Source organism: Cladosporium halotolerans, assembly GCF_011745625.1.
Source record: "Cladosporium halotolerans strain TM138-S3 chromosome Unknown Sca63, whole genome shotgun sequence".
Lineage (NCBI taxonomy): Eukaryota > Fungi > Ascomycota > Dothideomycetes > Cladosporiales > Cladosporiaceae > Cladosporium > Cladosporium halotolerans.
In genome coordinates, this window is record NW_027191514.1 from 17,133 (window position 1) to 19,218 (window position 2,086).

The window sequence follows — 2,086 nt, forward strand, 5'->3', positions numbered from 1 at the left end:
TTCTGCCGACGGGGCGGCCGCCTGAGTTTCTCACTTGGTTGGAACGTATACGAACGAACATCCTGGTAACTCCGCCATCAACTCCACGAGCCCAGTTTTAGTTCGTGTGCACTCGATCCTAGAACTGATCTTCAGAGGACCGCGGAGTACTGACGCTGCATTCGAAAGTAGAACTACAGTGTGAAGCATTGCATGTGAGATGATCTACGGTGGATTGACGGAAAAGACCGGCCGATGAATGAGTTCAATTCTGTTCTCGCACATACACGAGTATTACAAACAGTGGTACCAAAACGCGACGCTGGCCTATTAAGACGAGGTAGGGTCCGGAACCGTGTTGCCGCTGTCATCGCTCAGATCCAGATACTAGATCTGATCGATCGAGGGACTGCCGAAATCTGGTTCGCTAAAGCGAGGCCCTCCCCCCGGCAGCTGTAGAGCAGGGATAGCAATATCCATGTGTGCGTAAATGCTGGTCAACATATGCGAGGGGCGTACGTGTGTGACGTGAGGCATGACTCAGAGCGACGCAACGCGCGCAATTCAATGGACAACACGCCCTGTTGGAGCAGGGACACGTCACAAATTCGCACGTATGCAAGGTTGAGTAGGCAAAGCTCAAGCCTTGGGCTTTATACAAACTCATATGAGAGAAGTCTGTCAACGTCGTACACGCCAACGTGTACAACTCCTCCTGCTGTACCGATCCGAGAGAGCACACGGCAGATAGCGGGTTGTTCATACACCACGCCGAACATCGACCAAATCGTGCGGAATGCAACATGACGCCGAAAGCCGTGACCGCAAACCAGAGCACGCCAGCGGAGCTACATGAGAACATTGCGGCGTATGAGGCGTCATCGACTTAGTATTAGGCCATGAAGTAAGGCATGCCGCCTTGCGGCATCCGTGACGGTCGGCTCATCTGCGGCGGAAGACGGAACATCTGAAGCAACCGCTTGCCCACAGACGGCTCCAGTTCTGTCCCGTCTCTCGCAATCTTGACTTCCCTGTTTGCGTTCCAGGGGTTTCGCAAGCCTCGTGTACGGTAAAATGGCAGACGGTTCGTCGATATCCACTCGACCTTAAAAGGCCGTGCCAGATCTTGTCCTCTGCCCTCTTCCGAATCTTTGTGGGCCGACGAGCTTTCATCGCAATCTGCCAGCTCCGCTTCCCAGAAAACGGTCCCCCGTGCGGAATCGTCAATGATGCGGCCACGAGGTGCTATTCCCGTAGCCGATGTCCGGATTGACGTTGGCCCATTCAGCGTGAGCGGAGACTGCGGTATAGGCGCAGATGCAATTGGGACAGGCCCACCAGCAATGATCGATCCCATGCGTGCGTAGCCGAAATACTCGCCAGACTTATTGGCAGAGAAGATAAGATATACATTGTCGGCCTCCTTGAAAGCACAGTTTAGTGCTTTTTCGTTGTGAGACTGGGTTGCCCAGATACCGTTGCGTACACTAGCCTCGAGGTCCTGCAAGGTAAGGCTTTTGACAACGAAGAATTTTTCAGGCACAATTGTGTTCGCAGAACCGAGGGCCGGCGTTTCGACTGTCTTCGTTGTCTGCGTAACAGGTGTACTTCCCATGATCATCGGTGTACGACTTCGATCTGCATCTGGCCCATCTGACTGTCTGTCTGGCGACCTGTCCAGCATTCCCTCTGGGATCCCATCTGGGGTCCCTTTTGCCTCAACCGCGCCGGCTCTCGAGCTTTGTGCTATGGAACCGGTGCTTGTCGTGGAGGGTCTCCTCAGGCGGCATACTAGCCGTACCCCTTGAAATCTCGAATCATGAAAGCGGTTCATGGCCGCAATACAGGCGGCCTCGGTTCGATAGTTGACAAACGCGCAGTTGCTCTGCGGCATGAGAAAAAGGCTTTCGATGTCTTGCATCGCATCTCGAGAAAAGTGGTCTTTCAAGTCGGTTACCGCCACGGCCGGAGGAAGGTTGCCAACCCAAATTGCATGGCCGGATGGCTTGGGTTTGCGCGGTGGGCCTCGAGGGAAAGACGGAATGGCTGTCGGTTCGGACTCGCGTCGAGCGAAATGGGCTAGGACCGTTCAGTCAGCAGAATATTT

General features: G+C 54.3%; 1 protein-coding gene across 1 annotated transcript; it reads right to left on the minus strand.

Annotated features, from left to right (window-relative positions):
• Positions 1-871: 871 nt before the first annotated feature.
• Positions 872-1,594, minus strand: WHR41_09367 (uncharacterized protein; the record flags this gene model as incomplete). The annotated part of the gene is made up of 2 exons (XM_069377970.1): positions 872-1,402; positions 1,466-1,594. 2 exons carry the CDS (start codon positions 1,592-1,594, stop codon positions 872-874), a joined length of 660 nt encoding a protein of 219 aa, XP_069225247.1.
• Between the last annotated feature and the right edge of the window lie 492 nt (positions 1,595-2,086).